This window comes from Aspergillus eucalypticola (assembly GCF_003184535.1).
Source record: "Aspergillus eucalypticola CBS 122712 chromosome Unknown BO83scaffold_46, whole genome shotgun sequence".
NCBI lineage: Eukaryota > Fungi > Ascomycota > Eurotiomycetes > Eurotiales > Aspergillaceae > Aspergillus > Aspergillus eucalypticola.
Window position 1 is genome coordinate 1 of NW_020290320.1, and position 26,289 is coordinate 26,289.

The 26,289-nt window shown below is 49.0% G+C and overlaps 11 protein-coding genes across 11 annotated transcripts; 3 read left to right on the plus strand and 8 right to left on the minus strand.

Moving 5' to 3' along the window:
• Positions 1–2,048: 2,048 nt before the first annotated feature.
• Positions 2,049–3,090, plus strand: BO83DRAFT_403918 (uncharacterized protein; the record flags this gene model as incomplete). Its single annotated transcript, XM_025533664.1, has 4 exons — positions 2,049–2,093; positions 2,233–2,328; positions 2,774–3,007; positions 3,046–3,090. 4 exons carry the CDS (start codon positions 2,049–2,051, stop codon positions 3,088–3,090), a joined length of 420 nt encoding a protein of 139 aa, XP_025382205.1.
• Positions 3,091–3,621: 531 nt separating this feature from the next.
• BO83DRAFT_432503 (nucleobase:cation symporter-2 family protein) lies at positions 3,622–5,467 on the plus strand (the record flags this gene model as incomplete). The annotated part of the gene is made up of 3 exons (XM_025535627.1): positions 3,622–3,713; positions 3,763–3,929; positions 3,978–5,467. 3 exons carry the CDS (start codon positions 3,622–3,624, stop codon positions 5,465–5,467), a joined length of 1,749 nt encoding a protein of 582 aa, XP_025382206.1.
• A 456-nt stretch (positions 5,468–5,923) lies between these two features.
• On the plus strand, positions 5,924–7,791 carry BO83DRAFT_458835 (MFS general substrate transporter; the record flags this gene model as incomplete). The annotated part of the gene is made up of 5 exons (XM_025537147.1): positions 5,924–6,205; positions 6,280–6,525; positions 6,588–7,433; positions 7,512–7,685; positions 7,745–7,791. Exons 1-5 carry the CDS (start codon positions 6,115–6,117, stop codon positions 7,789–7,791), a joined length of 1,404 nt encoding a protein of 467 aa, XP_025382207.1. The 5' UTR covers positions 5,924–6,114.
• Positions 7,792–8,615: 824 nt separating this feature from the next.
• Positions 8,616–9,231, minus strand: BO83DRAFT_349828 (ankyrin repeat domain-containing protein). The gene has a single exon (XM_025528879.1). The coding sequence runs from the start codon at positions 9,070–9,072 to the stop codon at positions 8,716–8,718; it is 357 nt and encodes a 118-aa protein (XP_025382208.1). The 5' UTR covers positions 9,073–9,231; the 3' UTR covers positions 8,616–8,715.
• A 282-nt stretch (positions 9,232–9,513) lies between these two features.
• Positions 9,514–13,213, minus strand: BO83DRAFT_442093 (ankyrin; the record flags this gene model as incomplete). The annotated part of the gene is made up of 7 exons (XM_025536379.1): positions 9,514–11,376; positions 11,434–11,623; positions 11,678–12,265; positions 12,344–12,368; positions 12,423–12,593; positions 12,640–12,734; positions 12,789–13,213. 7 exons carry the CDS (start codon positions 13,211–13,213, stop codon positions 9,514–9,516), a joined length of 3,357 nt encoding a protein of 1,118 aa, XP_025382209.1.
• Positions 13,214–13,565: 352 nt separating this feature from the next.
• On the minus strand, positions 13,566–15,144 carry BO83DRAFT_372747 (MOSC domain protein). Its single transcript, XM_025529993.1, has 2 exons — positions 13,771–15,144; positions 13,566–13,711 (listed from the first exon to the last, which is right to left on the minus strand). Exons 1-2 carry the CDS (start codon positions 15,089–15,091, stop codon positions 13,611–13,613), a joined length of 1,422 nt encoding a protein of 473 aa, XP_025382210.1. The 5' UTR covers positions 15,092–15,144; the 3' UTR covers positions 13,566–13,610.
• Positions 15,145–15,618: 474 nt separating this feature from the next.
• On the minus strand, positions 15,619–16,190 carry BO83DRAFT_403923 (Glyoxalase/Bleomycin resistance protein/Dihydroxybiphenyl dioxygenase; the record flags this gene model as incomplete). Its single annotated transcript, XM_025533665.1, has 3 exons — positions 15,619–15,750; positions 15,816–15,982; positions 16,103–16,190. The coding sequence occupies 3 exons, from the start codon at positions 16,188–16,190 to the stop codon at positions 15,619–15,621; spliced, it is 387 nt and encodes a 128-aa protein (XP_025382211.1).
• Positions 16,191–16,727: 537 nt separating this feature from the next.
• Positions 16,728–19,839, minus strand: BO83DRAFT_442095 (purine and uridine phosphorylase). The gene has a single exon (XM_025536380.1). It carries the CDS (start codon positions 19,723–19,725, stop codon positions 16,840–16,842), a length of 2,886 nt encoding a protein of 961 aa, XP_025382212.1. The 5' UTR covers positions 19,726–19,839; the 3' UTR covers positions 16,728–16,839.
• A 1,048-nt stretch (positions 19,840–20,887) lies between these two features.
• Positions 20,888–21,827, minus strand: BO83DRAFT_372753 (SDR family NAD(P)-dependent oxidoreductase). Its single transcript, XM_025529994.1, has 2 exons — positions 21,646–21,827; positions 20,888–21,582 (listed from the first exon to the last, which is right to left on the minus strand). The coding sequence occupies exons 1-2, from the start codon at positions 21,763–21,765 to the stop codon at positions 20,899–20,901; spliced, it is 804 nt and encodes a 267-aa protein (XP_025382213.1). The 5' UTR covers positions 21,766–21,827; the 3' UTR covers positions 20,888–20,898.
• A 370-nt stretch (positions 21,828–22,197) lies between these two features.
• On the minus strand, positions 22,198–23,197 carry BO83DRAFT_383464 (uncharacterized protein). The gene is made up of 2 exons (XM_025532473.1): positions 22,668–23,197; positions 22,198–22,604 (listed from the first exon to the last, which is right to left on the minus strand). The coding sequence occupies exons 1-2, from the start codon at positions 22,828–22,830 to the stop codon at positions 22,450–22,452; spliced, it is 318 nt and encodes a 105-aa protein (XP_025382214.1). The 5' UTR covers positions 22,831–23,197; the 3' UTR covers positions 22,198–22,449.
• Positions 23,198–24,591: 1,394 nt separating this feature from the next.
• Positions 24,592–25,730, minus strand: BO83DRAFT_383465 (uncharacterized protein). Its single transcript, XM_025532474.1, has one exon. It carries the CDS (start codon positions 25,289–25,291, stop codon positions 24,818–24,820), a length of 474 nt encoding a protein of 157 aa, XP_025382215.1. The 5' UTR covers positions 25,292–25,730; the 3' UTR covers positions 24,592–24,817.
• Positions 25,731–26,289: the final 559 nt, after the last annotated feature.

A 26,289-nucleotide genomic window follows, 5' to 3' on the forward strand; every position in this document is an offset into this window, starting at 1 on the left:
GGACATGCCAACCCATCCAAGCAAGGCGTCCCACACACCGCAAGTCTTGAAATCATTCCCCAGACAAGGGATCAATCTCACTGGATCCCCACGTTATCAGATGGCCCCAGTGGCATTCAATCAAAGTTATGGACCGGGGCTATTACAGCTCTGTTGAAAACGTCGTGCCACTCTCATCTGGTTGGGACAGATCTCATCCATACTCCATGGTTTGAGCAAAATTTGAAATCGTCCTTCACTAACCGCCAATAAAATCATCAATAATTGGGAAAGTCTCTGATTTGTCCAGCAGGTTGTTAGACTGCGCATTGCGTTAGATTTGGCTGTTGCTTTTCCTAGACTTGAGTCTGTAGATCCCTTGCGCTTCACTCGGTCCGGAGTATGGATAGACCGAGGTATTTCTATGAGACGGTGAGAGCAATATACTGTTCCACAGCTCATTAGAACCACACCATAAGTATGGCGATCAATTAGTAGGCATTAATGATCAACATAGTTTATTGATGGTCACATAGTGTTCAATTGATGTGGGTGTACTCCAGTTGGATATTTTGACTAGTATGCAAAGATATCCCGAATAATGAGGTAGATCACCGATCAATTCTATCAACTTCGAAATGCTAGATTTAATCCCCTCACCGGTGGCAGATGACGGTAGTAGGAATGCTACTAATTCTACTACGGGGTTTTGCAGGAAAGAAAATACAGTTGCAGTGCATACCGGGTACAGTTCGACGACTACTAGTTGTTCGTCCGACACAAAAGGAATATATACTGTACCATTTTCCATATATACAACACCAACTACTAATAGTTCGATCGCAGAATGCCGCGTCTACTTATTACTATGTTTGAGACTTCTGGTACTGTCTATTCCATGATGATATGAAGCATATTAGTACTAATATACAACCTCTACTTCATCCTCTTACGTCTGTCAGGCTCAAAAGCAATGACCTAACATCTTTTCAATTACTATACCTAGTACCTGTACTATAATCTTACGGGCATTCCAATAATATAGATATTGCACCAATGACTGAAAACAACAGTTTGTAGTCTAGCATTGCATCACAGCTCTCCCGAAGATGACTGGTTGACTGTTTCAAGTCTACCTCTGCCTACTCATTCCAGAAACAATATCGCAAATAACGATGAAGCCAGAAGCACTACATCCCATAGTCCAAAATACAGCTCCCCAACCCTTCAATCAGCCTCACATCTCCATGACAAATCCCCAAACCATCAAATTATACACCAACCTATTATCCAACCCCATTACTCACCATACACTACCTCTACACACCTCCCCTCCGAAATCACCCGCAACGTAGCATGAAAAGCATCCCTCCACCCGGCCCTTGCCGATCCGAGGTTGACAGTGGCCAAGAATACGTGGTCCGGACTGACGGACCGGCTCCACTCGTAGCTCTAGCCCCTTTCGTTTCCCCAGCGGGTAGATAGAACTAGACAATGCTCAAGCCTCTTGCCGATCGGGGATCGTGTCGGAGAGTAAGCATCCGAGAAACGGAGAATAGTTATCATCGGTTCATAGTAAGGGTGTTAGTGGGGGTATTTGTCACTGAACATAGACTATTTAAGGTTGCGCTTGATAGTTGCGGAGTGTGGGTATTTCCGTATGCCGGGGGTTCTATGCTGAGATGTGATGTGATGAGTGGAGGAGAGCATTGTCTGGAGTTTGGGATTTATGTTTTGGGGGAGGTGCACTGGACATCGAGGTTTACTGTCTGATGGATGGGGTATAAATTGCTCGATTCCCTCCCTGTTGGAAAGTAATTGTGACAGACTCAATTCAACTTCTCGTTCGGCAACTCCAGGGGTGGGTGGGTATGCTGGTTCTTCATGACTAGTGTATACCTATTTGGTCGATTCGGGATATGTATAAATGATGTACTTGAACCTCACTATAATTCCTAGGATATGTGTGATTGAATACTCATTTAGAAGATAAGCATAACGTTCAATCCAGATCTACATTCTTGGTGAATGGGAGAAGGACATTTGTGGGAAAGACATAACCATTCGAAATGTGTTATTTTCGTTGGATTGATACTATGCGTACCGTCCAGACTGTACAAATACTATCTGTTCACTGTTATAATTGGAGTTGCATCTGTACCTGGCTTATAAACACGAGTCCAGACCATTTTGTTGACCATCAACCTTGATTTCCAGGAGAAATTATGTGACAGCTCTTAGCGAAGGCGTCAGAATAATTATAGCAACGGTCATGAACTTGAACCACTGATTATAGAGTCTGATGTGTCAAAGAATGCCACCAGGCTAGCACTTACTATGAACTATCAAGCAAGCTAGCTGTATCGCGTGCATTTGGTGCATCGTGGCTTGTCCTAGAAGAGTCTAGGAGACGGTTGGAAGCGTTCATATATAGTCATTAGCTACATTCATCACCATCAGTCTCACATACTACTAAGAGCTATTAGTCAAAATCAATAGTTCGTCTTGACAGCGATAGTAGAGTTACATTCGTTTAAAGTATTCATTATAGGATCATGCAAGACCCAAGAAGATGCGAAGGATTCAACCCTCCATTGTATTAAAGCGAACGCAGATCCTACATTTCTCTCATTCCTACCGTGGAGACAACTTGGAGAAGAATTTGATGCTCAGGTTCTCTGAAGACACCAGCATTCAAATTTATCGTTCTTTTCGTCTTTACATCAATACTATGTGGAATATATGACTCTTCACAGAACTACAGGTACAATATAAACTACTGCTACGCTGTTAGTCACGGGCAGCAGTCAAGGTTACGATAAAGTTGGGCCTGTTTGAATCTGTGACTAATGGATTGCCGCATTGGGATTGGTGTTCCCCGGACTGCAACCCGGTGAAAGAAGCATCGTCGGCCCTTCGATTCTCCCCATATGCATGTCTGCCTTTAGCTTATATCAGTCCGATCATCTCTTCCCCCAGTCCTCCCACAATCTGGATGAGTTCTACTCCGGACTCATCGGGTTCGTCAGTGCAAGACCCATCGGCCACCGGCTATCAGGGGGGGAGACGCAAGAGATGGATTTCGGCGGAACCCGATCTGGGGACAGATAAGCGGCCGGGGAGGTTACATGAGGGCAGCGTGTCAGCCGTCCGTTCTTATCGGAGGGCCCACAGTTGAAGCCTGGACGAGAACAGCGTAATCGCCAGACGAACCAGTCATCGCTAGCGCTGCCCCGGTCTGCTGCAGGTTGCAACTCGCTTGGAAATTAGCTCGCGTGTCTGCCACGCCGCCGCCCAGAGATAACCACTGCCTACCATTATTCGATTGATTCATCCATCACCTTCGCCACTGATAGCTGTATCATCCACGCCGGTCCGAGCTTCACTCATCCCGATTCATCTTCGAGCACACGGAAGATGGTTCATGTATATAGACACCTCGCCCGTCGATAGTTGAGATGGTTCTTAGTCTATTCCCCGGATCCAACTAGCCATTGCTGAGAAACGACCCCTCACTCCACTCGGACTACTTCATCTGGGTCCATATTTAAACATCGAGACATTTTCCATTCGTCCGTAACTCATCGAGTTTCATCTACACTTCTACGTCAAAATCTGTTACACATTAGACCCCCTCACATAATGGACGGTCCTGACCAGATAGGCCCGGACCACCGGCCTAAGCGGACTTGGAATGACATTGGCCGCCGCTTTGTCAAAACCTTCACCACAAGGTTGGTCATGGAAGCTCGTTGAACCAGTCGATGTGCTAATATGTCGCAGAGAGGGCCTCATTGGAGATTATGATTACGCCTATTTGTTCACTCCGAATATCCCCTTCATCACCAAGAAACGAAGCTCTGCACCATTCTTCGGACTCGAAGACAATGTACCTATTGTACTAGCTATGCTGCTTGGACTACAACATGCGTTGGCAATGCTGGGTGGCAGTGAGTTAGATCCTCCTTGAAACCTGACCCCTAGTGCTGACTCGTCAGTTATTTCACCTCCTATCATGATCGGAGGCACATCTGGTGCCAACTTCGGAACAGAAGACTACCAATACCTGGTCTCAACATCCCTCATCGCTTCCGGTATCTTGTCCGCCATTCAGATGTTCCGTTTCCACATCTACGGAACGAAATACTACATTGGTACTGGGTTGACTTCAGTGGTGGGAATCTCCTTTGCTACAATCACCGTCGCAACTGGTGGTTTTGATCAAATGTACTCCAGTGGATACTGCCCGACCGCTGAGGATGGAACCAAGCTGCCCTGCCCTAAAGGTTATGGCGCTCTGCTGGGAACATCGTGTTTGTGTGCGCTTCTCGAGGTTGGCCTTTCCTTCATGAGCCCTAAGATTTTGAGACGTGTCTTTCCTCCCCTCGTCACTGGACCCACCGTTCTCCTGATTGGAGCCAGTCTTATCGAATCCGCTTTCGAGGACTGGGCAGGTGGCTCTGGAACCTGCTCTGATGATCCTGGAAACGGTGCCTTGTGTCCTAGCGCTGATGCACCGCATGCTCTGCCTTGGGGAAGTGCGGAGTTTATCGGTCTCGGTTTTCTGGTGTATGTATCGATCATTCTCTGTGAGCGGTTTGGTGCGCCAATCATGCGATCCTGCTCGGTCGTGGTGGGTTTGTTGGTAGGATGTATCGTGGCGGCTGCCTGCGGATACTTTGATCGATCGGGTATTGACGCTGCGCCGGTGGCCTCCTTTATCTGGGTGAAGACATTCCCGCTGACCATCTACCCGCCCATGATCCTTCCACTGCTGGCAGTGTACATTGTGGTCATGATGGAATCAATTGGTGACATTACCGCTACTTGCGATGTATCCCAGGTCGAAGTTGAAGGGCCCACATTCGATTCGCGTATTCAGGGTGGTGTTCTGGGTAACGGTCTCACCAGTGTGCTGGCCGGCCTCATGACCATGACGCCGATGTCGGTGTTTGCCCAGAACAACGGTGTCATCGCGCTGACCAAGTGCGCCAACCGCACAGCTGGTTACTGCTGCTGCTTCTTCCTGATCATTATGGGAATTTTCGCCAAATTTGCCGCGGCACTGGTTGCCATTCCTGATAGTGTCCTTGGTGGCATGACCACCTTCCTTTTCTCCTCTGTGGCGATTTCCGGTGTTCGCATTATCACAAGTGTTCCATTCACTCGTCGCAACCGATTCATCCTGACCGCTTCGTTTGCAGTTGGTATGGGCGCTACCCTGGTATCCGACTGGTTCGACTACGTCTTCACCTACAGTGGCAACAACCGTGGTTTGACAGGACTGCTGGATGCTATTGAACTGGTGATGGAGAACGGGTTCGCCATCACCGCTCTGATCGGGCTGATTCTCAACCTGATCCTTCCGGAGGACCCAGAGGAGGAGGCGGCGATCCTGGAGGCACGGGGTGATTACCGACGGAGCGAGGAGGTGATGACATCGAGGGAGAGCACGCAGTACACGAAGGGCGAGCCCTCTAGTGTTTAATCTTGTTTTCTAGTCTGTTTGATTTGATTGGCGATATGGTTTTATTTGGATACCCTGACCTAGATGGTCATTTGAATTAATACAACATTTTTACTATCGAGACATTTCCATACCTAGTAGAAGCAGCGCGAAGGGTTAAATTAGTGGCCTTATTTCCTTCTACCCGATTCCCGAGATCTTAATTTCCGCCGGGCTTTCTTGAGTATCCATGTGGCATTCAAGTTGCAGCACTGCGTTCCCACTCAACACGATCGGTCCTGGTTTTGCAGCATGGATGCTGACCAGTGAGCAGACATACACGTAGCCGAATATTGACGGAAAATTCAAGCAAGACACAATATGAAACAATAACACACAGTCTTCTTTATCCATCGACCGCAAGCAGTGCAATTACTTTGGCCAGACTGAGTACAAATAGATTCTCCGAACCCCTCCTATCTTTGGATCATTTCATGCATTGTTGTTCCCGCGTCTGCCGATCATTGCAGGGCACATTGATTGTAGGTGCCCTGCATTCCTCTGCGTGAATTGTGGCGCGCACCCACCCTGAGTCAACTCGATCAACATAACGTCTACATCTCGTCCATCTTTCTTGAAAGAGACGGGATGTCTTGACCTTGAACCTGCTGTCAACCTCTGCCGGCAATATGGCTGTACTCACAAAACTCTCAACCACTCAGAGATGGAGATCTTCAAGCCAGTTCATCATCGCCACCGCGTGCTTGGCCATGTTTACTGGTACGAACACACACACATACCTGCCTACTCCCGCCGACAACTGTCTCACATCCACTAACCAAGCCAGTGAACAGAATCGCTTCTAGCCGGTTTCCCCGTACCGATGCTCCCATATATGCTAGAAGAGCGTCTTCACAACGATCCCTCCCAGACCACTGCCACCACCAACAGCCTGCTCAGTCTACACGGCCTGGCATCAATTCTCGCTTCTCCTTCTTGCGCAACTTTATTCGATACGATCTCGAACCAGAAGATCCCGCTATATTTGGCACTCGTGCTTTGTCTAGCTGGAACTGCCCTGTTTGCAATCACCACCACATGTACCTATCACCCTAGCCACATCCCCTTCCTGCTCTATAAGCTGATAATGTTTATGAAGCAGCATGGGTGCTATACCTGGGCAGAATTCTACAGGCAGTTGCTGCCTCGGCTGCATGGCTCGCGTGCACGACCATGCTCACCGAGCTCGCGGGTAGTGCGCGAGCTGGGGCAATGTTGGGACTGAGTATGTCCTTTTCAACGTTGGGAACGGTCAGCGGACCGATGCTCGGGGGTGTTCTGTTAGGCTGGTTCGGATACTGGCCAGCTTGGTCTCTGCCAATGGTTCTGCTGATCCTCGACATGATTGCACGCTTCGTTATGATTCAGCCTGACTATTATCTACTTGATTCGCAGTCTCCAATCAGACTTGCCAACCGTAGCAAGATATGTCAAGATGTCCCCGAATCGTCCCCCTTCCTGCCCCAATCACCTTCATTTGGTCCAGAATCCCCAGCAAAAGCGGAGTCGGACAGCACCGCAACCACAAAATATCGCAACTACTACACCGTAATGCTCCAAGACGCTGGAATGTGGGCAGCCGTTCTAAACACCATGTCCCAAGCCGCACTCCGCGCTGCATTCAACGCTACTCTACCCGTGTATCTTCGGGATACCTTCAACTGGGGCCCATCGTCAGTCGGGGCGATATTCTTTGCTCTTCAAGTCCCTATCATCTTTTTGTCTCCCCTATTTGGCCATCTCCGGGATCGTGTCGGTATGCGATATCCAACGGCAGTCGGTTGGGCTCTTCTATGCCCGTTGATGTGTTACTTAGGTGTACCTGGCAGGGATGTTTCCCAGGCTAGTGGAAACCACACAGATGTAGAAGTAGCTTTTATCGTATGTATATGTGGCATAGGGTTAGTCATGTCGTCGGTTCAAGGTGCTGGGTCGTTTCATATGAGGTGTAAGTTGAACCAATTACCACGTTTATGTATATTAAGCGTGAAACAGAAATTACATGTTAGATGCTGACGATGAGTAGTCCTCCTAGAGGAAGTCGAAAAAGATGCTCCCACATTGTTTGGCCCTAATGGTGGGCGCGCGAGGTGCTTCGCGCTGGTGTCTATCTCGTTCAACGTCGGTCTGATGCTCGGCCCGGTCGTTACTGGGTTCCTGTTTGAGAGTGCAGGATACTATTATATGAATATTGTTCTGGGTAGGTCTTGGCTTGAAGATATTTTTTATTGGGACGGGGACTAATAGTGTGTATTCTAGGTGCTGCCTGCTTGGGAGTGGCGATGGTAACGCTTATGTTCTGTTGATTGAGATGTGCCTGATTTTTGGGTGTGGGTATCAATTAGTAGAGCGTATTCAAACTGTATTTGCCGCTGTTAAAATATTCACGTCCAGAACAATGTTAAAATAAAAAATTTTCGAGCAGAACACTACTAATACAACCAATAGAAAAATTATTACGACATCTGAATCTCACTCGCACCAGTTCCCGAGGGCTGACAGCAATGATGCTTATACAACAAAACGCCCGTTTCCAACCACACCTCAAACCCTCCTCACCGTCATCCAGCATTACATATTATTATCGATACTATCTGACAATATATTATGCCTTTCCTATTTATCTAGCACATACGACAACAGGGTGTGGAAAATAGGGCTTCCCGTCCGCTCAGCCGTACTCAAGCCACACGCCGGGAGGTTAGTAGTTGGGTGGGTGACCACCAGCGAATCCCTTCTGTTGTATGTAATTTTCTTTTTTCCTTTTTTTCCAATTATTACCATGACTGTTGAAGAAGACCTTACAACCATCACTTCTTCCCTGCTCATACATACATCCGCCAGTTATTCCTTCAACTGTGGTGCATTGACAGACGTACCTCCGCAGCCATGCCAAGAGTTCGAGTGACTCCTTTCAAGAGGGGGTTCCACTAACCCCAAAAAAGCCGCTGCCAAGAAAGTAATCACCCCCGAGAGATGATATTGGAGTGGATGTTGCATTAAACAGTCGTAGTAGAACAATGTTAGTAAAGGGTATACTCCAAATGTATCCTAGTATCCGGGTGGGAGTAGCAATTATTAGACCGCATATCGCAAGCTGCATTTGCCGTTATGATATTATACACAGCTAGAACAATACATTTGATTTGCTTTGCTTTTCTAGGTAGCTCGAAAGGGAGATTTAGTGCTCGTTGAGCTATCACCATCTCACCGGACACTCAACTTCTCACTCATTCCGACGCTTCTTTCAGTCTCTGCAACAGCCCCTCTATTTTTTCATCATCCCAGTCCTCCGAGAAGGTCCTACAATCCGAAATAGCTTCATCCCTTGCCAAACAAGCCATGTCCACCGGGGTGTTGACCCCCTCGTCTTGAGACTTAACATTTGCCAGGGCTCCCCGGTTGAGGAGAGCTTCGATCGTCTCCCAGTTGCCACTGTCCGCTGCCCAATGCAGAGCTGTGCGACCCTTGTCGTCTGTGGCGTTGATGTCCGCGCCAGCATCGAGCAATACTCCAAGATTCTCCGGGGTGCCCCTTGATGCAGCCGAATGGATTGGGAGACTGCCGTTCAAGAGCCGTGCATTCATGTCCGCACCGTGTTTATGGAGAAGTGCCTTGAGTCCGTCTGACGTGCGACAGGCAGCCGCAGCATGCAAAGCACTGAAGCCTTCGGAGTCCTGATCATCCAATTTTGAACCCGCCTTCAAGAGTGAATCGATGATATCGGTGTTACCATTCTCTGCTGCAATGAGGAGAGGAAACGATGGCCTTCCCTCCTCTAAGATTGTACCTCTCTGGTTTGGATCGGCACCTCTCCCTAGCAGTGTACTGATAAGTTCAGTATTTTGATCTCTTACCGCGTACAAAAGAGGTGTGCCGACGGTGTCGGGCGACTTCGGTGTGACCATTGCGCCATGTCGCATGAGGAGGTCGGCTATATCTCGATTGTTTGCTTTGACAGCTAGTGTCAGTGCCGTTTCACATATTGGTTCAGGTGGCCAGCGGCGATGATTCTCATATAAACGGTATTATCCAGTGAAACGGCGCTCGTCGGCTGCCTGGGGGTAGGCATTAACATCAGCTCCACGATGGATCAACAGCTCCACAATGAGTGGCCGAGTGGCGGCAACAGCATCAAGCAGAGGTGGGGTGTCTTCAGGCCCAAGGTTGAGCTGATCCTGCAATCCGTTGTCGAGTAAGTATGTCACGATAGAGATTGAACCACCCCATGCGGCCGCTCCCAATATGGATGTCTCATCATCGGGCTCTTCGCGATGAATATCTGCTCCTCTATCGATAAGCAACTGGAAAGCCCAAAGATCGGCGCCCCGAACAGCATCTCGTAAGCTTCGGTGCGTATCTGCTCCGTTCTGCAGGAGGAGATCAACAAGATCTTTTCTCTTCTGAGATAGCGCGCTTTGTAGAGCCCGGTGGGAATCCACTCTTGCGCCTGCATTGATTAAGATCTGGGCGATTTCGAAACTCCCCGCGTCCACCGCAGCTCTCAAGGGCGTCAAAAAGTCTGACTCCAGGTTTGGATCTGCTCCGCGAGATAGCAGCTCATGCACAGTGGCCGTATGCCCGCCTTTTATCGCCGATTGGAGAGCAATTGGGTGATCCGAGACTTGCGCGTGGCCGTTGACGTTGAGACCCTCGTCTAGATACTTTCGCACAAGCGCCTCGTCACCGGCACGAGCTGCGTATCTCAATGCTTCGTCTGGTGTAATTCCATAGGCTATCAGCTCGCGCAATATGTCGACGTGGCCGCCAGCCGCGGCCTGATACTGGGCGGCGGTGATGCCACATTGGGCAGGCCTAATGACTGCTGGGGTTCTACACTTCATGCTTCTTGCATTTGTGATGCGCTCATACCTCAGCAATGTCTTCACAACATCAAGACGACCACTACAAACTGCAATCACTAGGGCTGATGGAGGGTTTCCTTTCATGTCGTGGTAGTCCTCAGCGCCGTAATTGAGCAGCATCTCACAGACAGCTAGATGGCCTCTCGCGACAGCGAGAAATAGAGGATCCGACCTTTGGCCGCCAAAAGTCCGTGGATTCGGGAAGTTGACCTTGGCACCGGCCTCTAGCAGCGTGATGGCGACATCTGAATGACCTTGATCAGCTGCTGCACCAAGTGCCGTACTTCGTGCACCCCCTTTTGCATTGACTTCGGCCTTTGCCCCTATCAGTAACTGGACTATTTTCAGGTGGCCCATGAATGCGGCTGCTTGTAATGGATGGTGGTACAAGCCGCCGGAGACATTTGGGGATGCACCCTTGTCAAGAATTGCTTTCACCACTCGTGTCAGACCACAGTAGGAAGAGCAATATAGTGCTGTATAGTCATTGGTGTCGCTCGGTTCATCCCGCAGCCACGGTCGGTCAACCTTTGCCACTTTGCTCCATAGCCCAAAATAGGGCCCATTGTCATTAAAGAGATCTAGTAAGATAGACTCTAATTCAAGGTATTGCCAAGCGCCTTCAGAACGATCTTTATGCTCGTTCCAAAAGTGCCCTGCGTAGCGTGCCAGCGGACGATAAATCCAGAGGTCGCCGGCGGCAGACTGAACCGCATGGTGAAAGTACGCAAGGCTACAGTTAGCCAGGACCGCATGAGACAATCTCGCATCCAGAAAAAAGTCGGAGCACGAGCCTCCCAAGATTGCGTCGGAAGCGAGAAACTCTCGAACGGTGAAATGGGATAGCCTGACATATACATTCTGGGTGCCACTCGTTTCGTCCTCACGGCAGTAAGTGGAGACAAGACTGGAGCAGGAATCAATGAAGCTTTTTGGGTCGAGAAGCTCTAAGGTCTCGTCACAGAAGGGAATGTCTTCTTGATCGACGTCGATAGCTATGGCGCTTGTGATCTCCTCTAGAGATAGCTGCAAACACGTCAGAGTGGGAATGAGTCTTGATTTCCTATCGTAATGACTACTCACCGGCCGAAGAGCAAAGTTTACCCAGCGTAGAAGGTTCTTCACGAGAAAGCGGTTGCTCTCATCAATTCTGTCGATTGTCATGGTGTAGTGTTCGTCTAATGACTTTGGTAGGTCTCTGAGAGCTTTTTGTACCGCCTGTGGTGTGGCACACCGTCGCAGTGTCTGCAGTTGGCAGTCCATCCAACGAAATCTGCAAAAGGTGTTAGCCACTCAACAGTTCTGTAGGTCAAGGCTGAATACGCACGAGCCATTGGCTTGGGCCAGGAGGCTCTCTTCAATCTTCTTCTTCAACGATATTGGCCACCGGGCAAGTTTGCCCTGATGCGAGAACTGGTGTCGTAGTGCTGTCTGCATATCAACATTCACTGCTGAGTCATCAATTGTAATGGTGGAGATCTTGAGGCCTTCGAAAGCGTGTCGAAGTTGCTCCAAGTTTCGGCTGAACACAATCAAATGCTGTTGTCCTTTTGTCTGTTCCATCATCTCCTTAACGAACTTCGCAAGCTCGGGAACTCCATTCTGGAGGTATTCTTCGCATTCGTCGAGACCATCGAGAACAATGTAATTATGCTCGAACTGCAATAAGAGGTCATTCAGTAACCTCTTCCATGAAACTGAATGCTGTTCGTCGGATGGGCTGTTATAATTCCTCCACGGCCTCGGGAGATAGCGAGGAATGGTTGCTCCTTGATGAATCAGCTGCCTGACGAAGGATCCATATACGCGGTTGATGTCAACTCCTCTTTCTTCCGATGCATCCATGAAGAAATAGCATAGGCTACTACTTTCCTCCCCACCACAGTGGCCCTGAAGATCCTTAATGATCCTCGAACTGCTAGTTGTCAGACCATCATAATTCAAATGGGCGCAGAGACACTCGTCGACTGGATCCAATAGGAAGCATACGTACCATAGGACGGTTTTACCACATCCAGCTACAGCAGGGTGATCAGTAGTCGATTAAGCTCAGAGCTGAGGGTGCCACTTACCGTCTCCTTTGATCCACAAGAGATTGTTGCGAATAATCTTCCATTTCATGTATTGCTCTGTGTTCAATAGCCAGTCACCAGTAGCTGGAGCACACTTTTGGTACTCTTCTTCTTGCTTGGCTGATTGACAGCGTCCACCGAGCTGGCTGAGAAGTTCAGCTAGTTCACGGCCTAAAACTGTTATTAGCGGTCTTATTGACTCTGAACCCCAGCTTACCCTCGTCAGATTGAGCCACACTCTCCGATAGTCCAGTAACCTTCTTCTCAACGCTCGGAAACGACCGGGTGTGGCTTATTACCTCCATGTTCTGGCTAGGCGAACCGTCAGAAAAGCCACGGTTGCATATTCTGTCACGAACTACCCACGTATTATCAGCCGCCAATGCCAATTGCAGCTTGCTTTTGGTCGTCGCAAGGGTCTGCAATACTTTTTCCGCATCTACAGGTTGTAAAGGCCACACCAGAGCACGCTTCGAACTGGAGGTTTTCCCTAGTTTCAAACTTGCTTTCAGGTCCTGCAAATCGACCAAGCAAGTGCGGAGAGTACCACCATCCCCATCCATCGCCTGCAAAGACGGCAAAGAAGGCAAAGAATAGGCATCGTCGGACTCAATTGCCTTCACTAGTTGCTGTGCGATGTACCCAACACTGGCGACCTCGTCCAGAATCTGAGAGATATCTTGGGGCGCATCTCGGACGCCCATGCGGTAATCATAGCACACCGACACCAACCTACCACATACCTGGACAATGCCGATGAGGGTGCCGACAAGGCCAATTGGTTCAACCATATCAAGTGCGCACGAGCATGCAAATCAGAATCAAGTACGAGCTAGTGGAGGGGCACGACCCAGATTGGAGATAAACTAGTCCACACATGGACATCACGTGAAATTGTCTCACAAGGCTGCAAACACAGGGACGGATGAGTAGATCAGAGAAGATGTGACTGCTCACTGATTAGGCCTTGAGCGTTCACTGAGCGGTTATTTGTGATGCGAAATACTGACTGAGCAGGCCCTTGAATTCCCTTAATAAAGCGGTGGTACCCAGAAGCGGGAAGCTATGATCATTATAGAAGAGCAAGTACTTATAGGAGGATAAAACAAATAGCTTTACGCAAAGAGACCTAGTAATACAATAATGATACAAGATTAACACAACTCCACGAATAGCGCAACGAGTAAATTATACCCCCTCAACCTTCTCTCCCGGTGCCAACATCTTGATATAACAATGCTCTCCCGTCTCTAACACCGTAATAGGATCATTGACACGCAAGGTGAATTCTATACCATCATCAGTTCTACCAAACAACACAAACAAAGCAATAGGAAGATGGGAATACCTTTAACAGCAGGAACGCACTGCATCCCCAAGCACGCATTCGTCAAATCCCCCACATCAATCCGTCTATACCTCTTCAACGTCCGATCCGGCTCCCTGGGGTGTCGTACCCCGGTATCAGGATCCACATTGGGCAACTTACACCGAATAGTGCGGCATGCCGTGTAGATTTCGACCCCATCGCCAGAGGAATCTCCAATAACTATCCTCTTCCATTCATCTTCCACAAACTTCCCCGGCCCCTGAACAATCACATTCGCCCTAAATCGCCTCACACTCAACTCGGGAATCTCGTCCACACAGTTGGCAGCAACGTCCCTCACGCTCGCCATGTTGAGTAAATGGATCGGATACGCGTCCGCGAAGCCAGTCACGGGCTGGAAGCCTATATTTTCTTTGCGAGGGGCGTTGCGGTAGATTTCTCGTCTGTGAGTGGTGCTTGCACGGAAGAGGGAGAGTTTTCTCCGTTGATGGGATGGGAGGGTCGTGTCGTATGTTAGGAGGTCTTTCAGGGCTGCGGGGAGGAGGTGGAAGTAGTTGTGCGCGAGAGGGATGTCTTTCCAGATCTTGACGGGGGTGAGGGGGAATTGTGTTGTTGAGTTAGGCGGGGGGTCGAGGGGGATGGTGAAGGATGATTGGGATGGGAAGATGTGCAGGGTTCTTAGCAGGGTGATTAGGGGGTTGCGAGATGGTGGGAGGGGGTAGTGTATTAGCAGGACGCCATTTGATAATGTCTCTGGATTTGTGGCTGAATATGTAGGTGACGATGGATCTGGAATCCAAATCTCTGGACGGAGGAGGGCAAGCTGTCGGAAGTCGCGATCTCGGAGGGTGCGGGCTGTCCAGGTTCCGCTCTCTTCTTCCTGTTCTTTTTCGGTTGATGTTGAGGTTGATGTGTTGGTGGTAGCAGTGGTGGGTTGTGGTGATGGGAAAAGCTCCGCAAAACAGAACAGCCGGTCATACTTCAACCCCGTCTCTATCACATCTGCTGCCTCGAGTTCCACTCCTGCGCAGCTCTTGATCGGATACGTGAACAGTGCTTTTATGCGCCAAGCTGGTAGCCCGGTGTCGGGGTCTGTGTCGGTGCTGGGCACACCGTGGGTATACTTGGGTGAGTATTCATCGTGCAGGTTGGAGCGCTGCGATGGTAAGAGACCCAATCTGCGGCAGCCTTTTGGGGGCGGGGGTGTGGGGTTGAGGTAGGGGAGAAGGAGAATAATGCAGACGAGGATGGGGAGTGTGATGGATAGGAGGAGGGTAGTTGGAGCCGAGTTTAAACCATGTTGAATGGTGGAAGGGATGCTAGAGAGTAAGTCCAGCATTGGTGATGCGTATGTAGGCGAAGGGGTTCAATAATTGATTGATACTGGTCGTGAAAATGGTGATTGTAGATGGAAAAATCGTTCCTGAATATGGCGTCGGCAGTGATTATCAGATTATCAACGCCGGTGTCGGAAGATGCCGATGGTGGGTCCACTCATAGCCAAGGCTGCTTGTCTTCTGGATGAACTTTTGGGTTTAAGCTTTACCAGGTACTTTGTAGCCACCTTGAAAGATACCTGATTTGCCTACAATCGCAGGCCACCAAAAATGCAATGCTGGTTCGATAATTCATCGGTTACTTGCCCGATATTGCGCTCCATGACTATACGAGTCTATTTTGATCCCTTTGGAGACACAAGGAGGAAAGAAAGACAATATGAGAAAGGGGAGACGTATCTGGTTGGGTTATACATTTTATTTTCGACATCAAGTACATAATCTCATAATTAAACCAGAAAAAGGAAAGGTTGTTATCTGCTTTAAAAATCTGCGTCGTCAAAGGCTCTTGGGTGCTTATTCGAAAAGTTCAAAGTCTCCCGCGCAATCTCTGTTCCCTCTCAAAAGCCTCGAATAGACTCTTGAAGTTCTCAGCCCCAAACCCATCGAAATTTTCTCTTTGGATTATTTCCATAAAAATGGTAGGACGGTCACCCACGTGCTTCGTAAAATTTGCAAAAGATATCCCCCTTCATCGAAGTCGATAAGAATGTTGTATTTCTGCACAAGGGTGATATCTTCGGCAATTTTAACATTCTTCATAGCCAGCTTCTCACGCATCTTGACATAGTAGCGACTAGGGACGGAAAGAAAGCTTATGCCGCGCTTTGTCAAGCTTTCGACAGCTTTAATAATGTTATTGGTCCGGAAAGCGATGTGCTGACAGCCGGCTCCTCCGTAGTAGTCCACGAATCCAAACACATGCATAAGCATTGATTATATTACCGGGACCCTTTCTCAAACATCAGGTGGGGGTGGTGCGACTCACTCTTCGAACTGAGATTTCTTCAGACCAGTGGCTGGCTCTTTTGTCGGCATTCTGATCACATTGTTCGGAGATGCCACAGCGACTGACCGCATAGCTGAATAATCCGAGCACATATCTTTGTCGTCCACAGACCAATAGCGGTGAAAGTTCGGAGCATCCTCGTAACTAACAGATACGATTATGAGCAAAGTTCTTTGGAATTATTGGAAGTCTACATCGATGGAGGGATCCGTCGTGGCACCGATATACTCAAGGCACTTTGTGTGGGAGCGAAGGCAGTGCTAATCGGCAGGCCATTTCTTTATTCTCTTGCATATGGGGAGGATGGGCCTAAGCATCTTCTTGATGGTAAGTTATATTTATGTTATGCTCTGCATATTATATGAGTGATCCTGACGCTGCGAAGTAGTGCAAGCTGAGCCGGAGACTGCCATGAAATTAGTTGGAATTACGAATCTTTCGCAGGCGAATCCGGCCTTGGTTAATACACAGGATCTTGATCATTTGGTCGTGCGAGATGTGGGGATTACCGATGCAATTGAGGTGCCTAGTGCAAAGATGTGAAATGGTAGTAGAGAAATCAATCATGATCAAAACAATATCCGGCCCCGCTGGGATCTCTGATAGAGAAAAGGGTCGTTGATTATGGTGCAAATTCTCGCAAATTATAGGGACAAGAAACAATAACGTTATATGACAAGTTCACTGTGATCTGACACCGTCCATATCAGGCAACTGAGCTAAATATACATAGGATTTGATCTAAGGCAACATCATTGTGAATACCTTCGTCCTCCGTCGATCGATCTCTTGGATAATCTTCTCACCATTCTCGGCCCACTTATCAAATACCTGTCCCACCAAATACTCAATCCTGTCCTCTTCCTCTTCACTTAAACTCTCCTCGAATGTTTCTTTCGCCGACGAAGCCTTTTCCGTCCAAACCTTGAGCTGTTCTTTATCACCTTGGATCTCACACGTTCGAGCGACCGCCTCTATAGCCTCCAGTGCTGGTAAAGAATTTTCTTCTGTCAATGTAGCCCATGTCTCTACAACACGACGTTGCATAGCACTACCCTTCATTAACTTAGGGCCGCCCTGCGACACGAGGATACTCCCCAGAATAGCCATAGCGCGGAGTGATTCTGGACTATTCTCGTCAGTACTCTCGGTAATCGTCTTCAACGCCTGGCGTGCAAGTGCTTCTGCCGTCGTGTGGTCCCTCAGTCCCTCGTATGCCCGAGCAAGCCCAATGTCCAATTGAGCCATTATCATTCGTTCGGGCACGGTATCCTGTCGCACTCGCTGCAAGTAGCGGTCTTTACACTCAAGGCTGAGTACCAAGGCATTCATAAAATTCCCCTGTAAGCTAAGCGTATCTCGGAGGCGCAAGGAGGTCTGCAGTGTCCGCATGTCCATCGTCCCTAGCAACTGAGCTAAGATCGAATGCGTCTTTTCGTAAATATGCTGGGATTGTTGCCAACATCTTGCTCTGCTCAATACAGTGGCAACATCTTCAATGATGGATACTGTTCCAAGGAGAGAGGAAACGGTGGACTTCTCAATGTCCCAGGCATCCTCATACGCCTTGCTCAGAATGTCAACCACAAGCGATCCTGCCGAGCGATATTGTCCCATTTCCATATAGGCCAAAGCAAGATTCGTACGGCAGCGTGCCACGGTTTCTCCAAGAGGCTCTGCCTGTCTCTGAACCTTCCCCAGTGCCTCAGAAGCCATGCTCAAGGCGGGAGAATATCGCCCCTGCTCAAGTAAGACTGAGGAGCACCTGACCATTACATCTGATTCCAGCCATTCCATCTGACTGCCCCCGTTTACAATGGTCAGCGACTCCAGATATTGTTCTTCTGCCTCAGCAGCTTTCCCAAGCAGCCTGTACACGAAGCCAAGCGTCCGGAAGGCTGATAGAGCTATATACGGCAGTGTCTCGATTCGTGGTCTTACCAGCCGCACCGCATCACGTGCCATGTGCTCTGCCACGTGAAGATATTCGCACCGATCAATCCCGCAGTCAGCAAGTCTACCTGCGATATTTACCATGCGATCGAGGTTGCCCTTGTGGCTCACATCCTCAGTCTCCAAAGGGTACTCGAGATTAGTGTACAGGCCTGGCCTTGCTTCAGCATGCCGTCCTTGCTGGATGAGGTTCAATCCGAGTTCGTACTGGCTTAGACAAGCGGGTACACTCCCACGGCCTAGTCGACGTTGATTTATTTGTGCGACCTTTGTTCGAAGAGGCTGCGCCGCCAGGCACATATCCCAATTCTCGTAAAACTCGGCTAGATTCCTCATCGCGGCGACGGTTGACTCTTGATCTCCCTCTTGTCGGATGTAAGACTTAACAGACTGAATTAGCAGAGGCTCAGCTTCAGCATGTCGGTTCAGGGCGACCAAGGCTTGTGTCAATCCCGTGATGGTATCAGTCTCTATGGAAGAACCTGCGGTCTGAGATTCTTGCATCCGCTCTAGAGCTTTCTGAAAGACAGCAGCAGCGGCGGCTGGCTTGCCCTGACCCTGCAGGAGACCCCCAGATTGTATCATGGTCATGATTTCACCAAACTCGATAGTTGTACTCATAGCATCTGTTGCCCAATGCTGTAAAAAGGCCTTTGTGCACGCAGCTGCTGTGGCTGCTGCGTAATCCTGCCAAACCTCATTTTTGTGCGAATCTGCATAATCACAGACTCCCTTAATGACCAAGCTGGGGAACAAGCTACTAGTATAGGCACCGGCGCCTTCTATTTCCAAACCAATGATGCCTTCGCGCTCAGCAAGTTCGTCACGCTGCTTACCAGACTCCATGACGGCACTGCCAAAGCCCATGCGACCCACGTGAATAGCTGGCGATGGCCCTGTTTTGGTTCGTTCTGAACCTTCTGGGGTTTGCGAACAAATAACAGTCCTTTCCCTACTCACCAGGTTATTCTCATCGCATCCCAAGTCACAGCAGGAAGCCTTGAGTGCATCAGCGCATACATTGTCGTCCGAGCACTCGCCACAAGTGGATGGTTCACGGTGGCGATGAAGATATGATGGTTGGAAGAGCTGGTCCGACTCACGACCAGGATACTGGTATCTTGGTCGGTGCTGCAGGGTCTGAAGCCAGATTTTTGCTTCTTCCTCGAGGTGTTGTAGATGGCGATCGGTCTCCAGCTTTCGCAAGATAGATTGGATGGACAGGGAAGGTACGCCACCTCCAACCTCCTCACCATCGGCGTGCCTGTCTCTCTGATACTGTCGCCCAAAATCGTACTCCGCCACTGCTTGACTGAAGATAACGTCTCCAAGGAAGATATCCCGTTGCCGGTTGGCATCCGAAGGAATGCCACCACAGATTCCTACGGCCAGGGCGAGAACAATACTGGGAAAGCTAGTGCGCAAACCTGTAGCTACCCCACCTGTACTGACCTTGCCCGTAGGCGGCATATGCGCGACCACAACATTGTGTGTGCCGATAACACCTGTAGTGTAGGCATTGGGATCACCAGGAGCTTTGCTATAGACCTCTTCGGTATCCTCCCAGTGATGGTCAAGAAGCGCGATCACCGCATCTGCTTCCCGGGGAAGGGCACAGACAATGGCGATCTTAAACCCATGACGATCGCGAGGGGGACGGGTCACCACAGTCATATTCTCAGCATGGGGCAGATAATAAACTTGTCCTATAAAGGGGATGTATCAAAATCATTCAAGTTTGTAGGCCGATAATGTGTGTGGGGTTCTTGGATGATAGATCCAGGGAAGCAGATAAATCCATGGTTGATTGTATCGAGGGGCAGGGGATGCTGAGCGGCGATTTAGCGCATGAGGATCCACCTGTTAATGAACTAAGCTGTCAGCCGAACGAGATCGGCGCGGAATCTTCTATAGCACCAATCAGAGAGACAAGATGGTTCGGCAGCACCTCAACAAATGTCTCCTCGGATTATAAGCGAATCGGAGTGAAAGTACCAAGAAGAAATAGCGGGTATCTGACCAGAGTTCATCAATTAAAAAGCGGTTACTCCATTTTCTGCACCTCAAGTCTTTTCATTACAAATTTTCTGGCAATTCCGAGTCTGTTGCGACGCCATTTCAGGCTTCGGACTCGTGGCTGCAACATAAAGGGCATCGGTCTCGTCTTACCCAGGCTCACCAGCCAGTCTGAGCTAGAATTATTCACTCGAAGGGTCACATAAGGACATGCGGAGTCAATCGTGACAATCAGCCTCCAAATCGTGTTGTAGCTTCTCAAAGTGCTTTTATCGTTCTGTATCGACAAGGACGAGAGATAGTGGGCCTTGGTAATTCAACTCGCCTGATACTGAGACGTATTGGAATAGGAAGATGAGATGAGATTACAGTATGGGGATCTCTCGGTAGATATGGGGTATTAGCGGTGCAAAGTATCGGACCAAGGCGCTTTCTGCTTCTCTATAGCAAAGTGTCTCTTCCTATGATTTGTCCCGCAAGTCACCTGCCATGAAAACAGCCAAATTCGGCAGGTGTGGATGAGTACTATGTTGGACAGCAAATGTGCCTCCCAGCACTAAATCAGAGCTTTGTCTGCCACACCCTAGACGCAACACACCGTTTCAATGACACGACTTCTCACCTATCGCTGCAGAGGACGATAAAGGAGTCTCAGGATGACATTCTCAGCTCGCCGCAAAATTGTCATCAGACCATACCAAGCACCCCCCGGTTCTATGCACAATCAATCCACTAATCCTCGCAACTTCACAACATTTACTCTCCCCCTCAAGCAGCATACTACTTCCCCAGACGCCTCCCCACCAACCCCATTTATACCCCCAAATCCCATCAATACATCGCCCACCCCCCACTCGCACAAACAACCTGCCCAGTAATCCAGGAAGCATCCCTCCCCGCCAACCAAGCCACCACACTACTAATCTCCCCCGTCGTTCCCAACCTCTGCTCCACAGGCGTGCTAGCCATCTGCGCCTCCACAATCTCCCTCGGGATCCTATCCAGCAAATCACTCGGCACCGGCCCCGGCGCAACAGCATTAACCGTCGTCCCATTCCCACCCAACTCCGCCGCCCAAGCGCGCGTGAACCCCTCAATCGCCGCCTTGGAAGCGATATACAAACTTATCCCCTTGAAACCGTACCTTGCCCCAACCGAACTCAAGTTGATGATTCGGCCGTGACCCTCGGGTGGGAGATACGGTAGCACGGCCTGGGTCATGAGCATGGTGCCGCGGACGTTGAGGTTGAAGACGTTGTTGTAGTCGTCTATGGTGGTTTCGGTGAGGGGATTGACGATTTCAATGCCGGCGTTGTTGACTAGGATGTCTACTTTGAGGGGATTTGGGGTGGTGGGATGGGCTTTGAGTTCGGAGATTAGATCTGAGGCGCCGGTGGGTGTGGAGAGGTCGGCTTGGATGGTCCATATTTTGGGGTTATGGGGGAGTTGGGTGATTTTGGTGCGGAGGTCGGTGATGGATTGGGCGCTGGTGGGAGAGACGTAGGTCATGCAGACCTGGGGTGTTTTAGTTTATTTTGTATGACGAAGGGAAGGGGTTGTGTATTTGTGATGGCTTACATTTGCACCGCGACGTGCAAGTTCCCACGCGATGCTAGCTCCGATGCCGCGGGATGCGCCCGTCACAATGGCGAGCTTGCCATGAAGTGGGAGAGTGAATTCGAACGACGATGGATCCATACTTTACGAGGAGAATTAGGAGGTCTCATGAAAGTAGTCGATCATGGGTTGTTCAGTTAATGACTTTGTGTCATTGGGACATATATAGTAAGACATTCTACTATCTACAGTATGAGACAACGGCTTACGCTGTGCCGTGATGTCATTCCTCGGCTATAGGATATAAGTCAGTAACTCCGAAGCCATAATCCTCTAGACACATTCCATTACACATTCGTCAAATGGACATTAGCCAAACCGGTGCTGTTAATCAGGGCGTACTGTAATGGTTGGGCAATGGTAAGGTGAATCTGGGGAAACCGATCAACCTACTATAAGATATTGCCTTACGTATTGCACAGTGGCATTGTTACCCACTACATTGCATTGCATAATAAACTTGTTTTGGACAGGAAGTGAAAAGAGCGAACAAGACAAGTATTAAGAATAAAACGAGCCTAAAGTGTATTGAAAAACAAGTGTCGAATTCATGCGGGCGCTGGAAGATTTCCAGGTCATCACTTGCTAATTACACCAATACCAACAAAACATTAAGCCAATGCAGGACCAACATATACTGTCGAGCTAATCACATAGAGTCATTGATTCATCGGTGTCCTCTGGTCGTAACGATCCCCAGGCCGACATGAGCACGTCATCGTCACAATCATTCCCGTGTCTCAATAGGAAGCTTTTTCTCATCGTTCACAGAATATCGCAGGTTCCAGATACCTGGGTCTGTGGTGGGCTGACAGGCACAGTAACCTCACCAGCCACCACAGTGCTGCTGCCGTCAACTCCTTGGAAGGTGCAGAATCCGCCTCCGACAGAGGAAATCTTGGTAATTGACAGTGGGTTGGCTGTTGATGAAAGGTATTAGTAACAGGTCCTTCAAGGCCGGGAGTTATATGTCAAAGACATACTGATTGCATGAGTGGTATCGTCAGCTGGGAAGCTTTGGAAGAACGAGGAACCGTCGGCGCCCCAGAAGGTGATGGCGACTTCGAAGGTTGAGCTATCAGTGGGAGCGGCGCTGGACAGAGCAGCGAAGGTAGAGCAAGCCGCGGTGATGAAAGAGGTCTTCATTTTGATATAATGCTTTGAATGAATTGGTATGAGATGTTTTTGAAGAGGCTTCTTGTCAATGAGAAGATGAGAAAATGCTGGTTTGATGGATGTGTTATTCTTTCAAGGGACATGGAAAGACGGAGGCATTTATATGTTTTCAGTCGCTCCTGCTCGCTCAATGAAATCTCACACCGCTTGATCCATATGATGTTTTCCTTCTAGATGTGTTCGTGGTTTCCGAATTGGGTATACCAAAAATAGACATCTACAGGTCTGATGCATCGATGTCATAGGACTGGGTGCCACGGAAAGATCGCCGCTGTCAGGCAAGCCACCCGTGACTATTGAACCCACCCCGACACTCGTAGCGAGAAGTGACTGGTTCGAGAGCGAGACATGTTCAAGGCATTCATTAGTTGGATAATTTAGGTTCAGATCGTGTCTGACTCAGATCAAGCCCGATCGGCACTATACGAGCCGCGTGGTGCCCCGCAAACTCCGATTAGTGACTCGATCTGTCCATGCCTACAGGACAGATGAGACATAAGCTCGTACTTGTGCCAAGTGAGCAACATTTTTATAGTTGGGAGAATAAGATATCCGACATTGTTCTCAGAAGGGGCTTAGCTTGACGACACCGCAACACAGAAAGCGGACTAGGCATCACTAAACTGGATTTAGTAATTGTCTTAAACGAACATCCTTCGATGACTTACACGAACTGTGTATGCCGGCTGAGCTGAGGGTTGGGTAGTAGTGAGGCTGATCGAAAGGATGTTGTGGGCACACATGATTTGCTTTGAAAGGCGTCCAAGCAAGGAGGCATAGACTTCGAGGGGGAACGATGCGTTACACAGTAAAAATCCAAGCCTACATGCAGTTCAGCGATGCGATCTCGAAAGCCCTGTAGCTCACCACACAGAATGAATGAGCGGCGAAATTGGTCTTTACTCTCTAAGGTAATAAATTAAGCTAGCTTAGGTCCCGACTTTAGTAATGAGGTTATCAGAACTGGTCACGATCACGCATGACTTGCAATCTTGTACAAAAAGAAAAAGACTGTATGTGCTTAGAGTCCGGGTGTTGAGTTACTAACCAATAGGCACATTAGGACAGGCACATAGTTTCCTCCGCGACGATTTTTGCAGCAGAAGCCTTGTGTGTGTTGGACTCAAGATAGGTTTATTTCAGGACCAGGGCACAAAGTAATTCTGAGACATTCCTGATCTACTAACCTCTCCTTCATTCAAGCCCGTTTTCGTCGGGACTCTCGTCACGGATAATTTATGCGTGCTATAAGGCTGAGTACCTAAGGCGGTTGCTGCACCGAAGGAGAGCCGGAAATATGATATCACAGATCGGAATGTGCTGGCATATACCGGACAGTCCGACGTGTTATTTTTTCATTCAGCGCTGCATTTCCCGAAGGGTCCGGCTGGGCAAGGTTTGGACTGACATCTGCACCAGTGGCTCTGGCATCGGCTTGGAAGTTTCAGCCTTATCCCTTGTTGTCAACACGACCGTTCAGCGAATAACAACGCAGAAAAAGTGAATATGATGCAGGGTCAGTTGCACTTACAAAGCCAAGGAGCACTTGAGGATCTATAATATGATGGGACGATATGGGATGAGTTGATTCATCAATTCAAAACGCAGCAGGATTCAGAAAAGCCTGTTCCAATGCGGAGAAACTGGCCGACTCTAGGATCACGAGACCACCCTCTCCCTCCCTATGCACGACTTGTCAATTACTATACCCCCATTTACTTGAGGACTTGGCTCTACTCAGCGGTTCAGTATCTTGAGTTACTACAGGCTTTTATCCCCTCTGTTTCGGCTGGAGAGAAGAATGAAGGTCGCAATAGTCAAGGAGACAGGGTAAAAATAGATCAAGCAGTGAAGACATAAACATCGCTTCGAAGAACTGTACTGTCAACCACTAACCAGTCACTAAAATCCACACATGAACACTTCATGCACCAACCATTACTGCTCAACTCCTGCATCATAAGACGTATCCACGACTTTTGCCCACAGTTCTCTTTCCATTGGCTTTATTCAACATCGCAGCAAACCTAGCCTCCGCTTCAATACCATTGATGTTTTCAACAAGCTTAATGTAGCCCTCATCATCTAACGCGAAGAGGGCCTCTTTCACCCAAACACGACAAGTCATGGCTTCATGAAAGCGCGTCGAGTACTGGATGGGGATCTCCGACAAGCGGGTCTCCAACGGGCCGTGCAGTGCGGGGTGCAGATCTCCCACCTTCAGCGCCAGAAGGTATCGCCCGGAAGAGATGACCTTTTGGTCCGACTTGATCTCATAGCTGTAGACATTTCGATTGGGGAAGTTGGTGATATTAAAAATGGTGCCATCGGTCGGGGATTTGGCAAGGCAGAGACCCCAGTGGAATGTCGAGCTAGACTCTCGATCTGCTAGGAGGAGGTAGAGACCGTTGGGCTCTAAGTGCAGGGCCATGTGAGTGACAGTCGTAGAAAATATTCAAAAGATGTATAAAAGTGTAGATTCGGTGGATGCGACCCAGTTGCAGATGTATACTGGGTAGTGGGCACTGTACCCCTCATGTTCAGGGTGTTCTTCGAGCAGCTGAGGCGGAAGCTGCGCCACATTTGCAAGGACATGTGGCGAGCAAGTGAATGAAAAGTGGATGTGGTAATCCTAAGCGACACTTGTGGGATTATATATTCATAGCGGGAAAGCCTGCGTTAGTAGTCTTGACTAAAGGTTATCAACTCGGGTCTAAGCTCATAGCGTGTCCGAGGTTACGTCGTCAGTGGTTCAGCTTCGTTCAACGCCAGCGCTCTCATTGACAGCTGAGAAGAAAGTAAACACCGGTCATCACATGATTACAGTAAGGATGACTTACAATGAAAACGCAGGCACATCCACTTGGGCGTTTGCCGACGAAGTGCGGTTACTACATCTTCAAGGGAGGTGATGACCGACACCCCTGCGAGGCTAACATCATGCCAAGGCCCTTCAGGCCACGCGGGTCTGATTTCACACTAAGCCAACCTGTGAGCCCCTATTCCCATCCGCTCAGAAACATAGCGTGGCTGAATCTGGGCAGAAGCCAGCGGGGGCTCAAAATGTTCTTCATACTGTTGTTATCACGAAGGTGCGCGACTACGCGATCAATCAAAAGAAGAAGTTGTCGCAGGGCAATAGTGTGGCAGGCGATGCACTGTTCCCGCGGGCACTTCTGGCTGACTGGCTTTGGCACGACACTGGCCATCTGAGCTGGTATGTATGGTCCCGGAAACATGATCTGAATAACTTCTTATCTCCACTATATGTTTCGACATGAAGTGGTCTGGCTTGACAGCCACTCCTTTTCCCCATACGCATATTATGACAAAGTTGATATCAAGAACTGATATGTCGCTGGTGCCCTGGTCCTGAGTAGGTCTCAATGACCTCGATAAGAAATCCTTGTGACTTCTGTGTATTTGGAT

Bases quoted from the DNA above. Each gene is read 5' to 3' on its own strand.
- BO83DRAFT_442095 (XM_025536380.1), bottom strand. From the start codon at position 19,725: ATGACTGTGGTGACCCGTCCCCCTCGCGATCGTCATGGGTTTAAGATC.
- BO83DRAFT_372753 (XM_025529994.1), bottom strand. From the start codon at position 21,765: ATGGATCCATCGTCGTTCGAATTCACTCTCCCACTTCATGGCAAGCTC. The intron at 21,583-21,645 runs GTAAGCCATCAC...AAAACACCCCAG, and splicing joins TTGCACGTCGCGGTGCAAAT to GTCTGCATGACCTACGTCTC.
- BO83DRAFT_372747 (XM_025529993.1), bottom strand. From the start codon at position 15,091: ATGCTGGACTTACTCTCTAGCATCCCTTCCACCATTCAACATGGTTTA. The intron at 13,712-13,770 runs GTATTCCCATCT...ATGATGGTATAG, and splicing joins GTGCGTTCCTGCTGTTAAAG to AATTCACCTTGCGTGTCAAT.
- BO83DRAFT_383464 (XM_025532473.1), bottom strand. From the start codon at position 22,830: ATGAAGACCTCTTTCATCACCGCGGCTTGCTCTACCTTCGCTGCTCTG. The intron at 22,605-22,667 runs GTATGTCTTTGA...TTTCATCAACAG, and splicing joins CGATACCACTCATGCAATCA to CCAACCCACTGTCAATTACC.
- BO83DRAFT_383465 (XM_025532474.1), bottom strand. From the start codon at position 25,291: ATGGCCCTGCACTTAGAGCCCAACGGTCTCTACCTCCTCCTAGCAGAT.
- BO83DRAFT_349828 (XM_025528879.1), bottom strand. From the start codon at position 9,072: ATGAATGCACGGCTCTTGAACGGCAGTCTCCCAATCCATTCGGCTGCA.